The 1564-nt window shown below is 43.5% G+C and overlaps 1 protein-coding gene across 1 annotated transcript; it reads right to left on the bottom strand.

Moving 5' to 3' along the window:
* Positions 1–421: 421 nt before the first annotated feature.
* LOC106653948 (ankyrin repeat domain-containing protein 54-like) lies at positions 422–913 on the bottom strand. Its single transcript, XM_014373614.1, has one exon. The coding sequence runs from the start codon at positions 911–913 to the stop codon at positions 422–424; it is 492 nt and encodes a 163-aa protein (XP_014229100.1).
* Positions 914–1564: the final 651 nt, after the last annotated feature.

The raw sequence follows: 1564 nt of genomic DNA, 5'->3' as shown, positions 1-1564 counted from the left end.
ATGATCGGTAGTCGGTATTTTATGAGTTTCATGAAAGGATCCAGTGTCCATACCCGGAAAAATCCTCTAGACATCATCTCGCACAGATGCAACTGACAAGCCTCTTTAATTCCTTCGGAAAGTGTCGAAAGATCATTCGATCTCGCAAATTCAAAGTAGTCCTCGTATGTGAGAAGTTTTCCTTCCTCTTCGGGTGTTAATTTACTCCAATCGTAGAGCGACAGACTCGGCCGTATCTGAAACCGTATCGCCAAGTTGGCGAACTCTTCGTCGTCGCTCCAACATATTTCAAGAGCCGACGGCTTCTCGAACAAATCGTGCTGAGCGAAGAATCTCATGATCGTCATGGCCTCGGTTCGGTTGAACTCGTATCCTCTTTGCTCAATATTTTCAGCGATGACCAGCAGACTAGACGCCATTATCAGTTTAAAATTAGTGTATATATGCTGCTGAAGGCTCGCACGTCCAATCTCTCGGCAAAGTCACTGGCAGTTGGAAAAACGAAGCTGAACAGACTGGCCCCGTGATCCAAGAGTATATCGACCACGCGAGGCACGAGATTTTCCACGGCCCATCGAAGTGGTGTCCGGGCCAATTTGTCCACGACATCGAGCTGCCCCTGCCGAGGAAACATCGCCAACAGGTCGTCTTGACTCGAGGCTCTCTTGCAAATCATGTGCAGCGGTGTCTTTCCTGCCTCGTTAACCGGGTTCGGATCGGCGCCTCTTCTCAACAACAATTCGACCAACCGTCGATCGTCGAGTGTACCGTCCCGGTTCAGAGCATCGTGCAACGGTGTATTACCCAAATCGTTCGCAGCGTAGATCAGCACCGTCCATGCGTTCAAACCACGCTCGGCCAATGACGCGTCGGCGCTACTGCGCAGACTCGAGAAGTCTGTACGAGATCGCATCCCTGGTCTATATAACGCCCAGACTTAACAATCTTACTTGCGTGAACCGTACTTTTACTCCGTGCCACCTAGTGGCGACACGGCTCATTACAATACATACAACAATATATATTCTTCAACTAGACCGAATTGCTGACACGAGTCTGTATGTGTGTGTATGTGTGCGTGCGTTGGGATGTGCGCAGAGATATCTCGATGACGGTAGTTCATATCGTTACTGTAGATATCTCATTTCACTCATTTTGATGTGAGGAAGAAGCCAAAACGAAATTTTTAGTTCTGCGTTGAGTATTTAATAAGTTATGAGGGATTTTTGATAAAAAAAATTTTTTTTCAAGTTTTTTTTAGTTTTGTCATATTTGTTTTAAAACAAACACGTTTTTTTGAATAAAAGTAATATTTGTTTTAATACAAACAGGTTTTTTTTAATAAAAGTAATACTTTTTTTAAGAAAAAACTTTTAACCTTTGATTTAAGGAGGCTCTACACCAATCATAACAATAGTATAGCGAGGCATCCGTCTCTCTCTTTCTGGTGACATCTAACTTTCTCTTTCTCGCATTAGGCAGACAACCGCTCGCACCATTCGAAATCATTTGTTTAATTACTCATTAGTTTCAGAAAATATATTTTTTATTAAGATGGTTGATC

This window comes from Trichogramma pretiosum, unplaced genomic scaffold, assembly GCF_000599845.2.
Source record: "Trichogramma pretiosum strain Unisexual culture from Peru unplaced genomic scaffold, Tpre_2.0 scaffold109, whole genome shotgun sequence".
Taxonomy (NCBI): Eukaryota; Metazoa; Arthropoda; class Insecta; order Hymenoptera; family Trichogrammatidae; genus Trichogramma; species Trichogramma pretiosum.
Note: the sequence above shows the minus strand (reverse complement) of the source record. Positions and strands in the feature narration are given on the sequence as shown.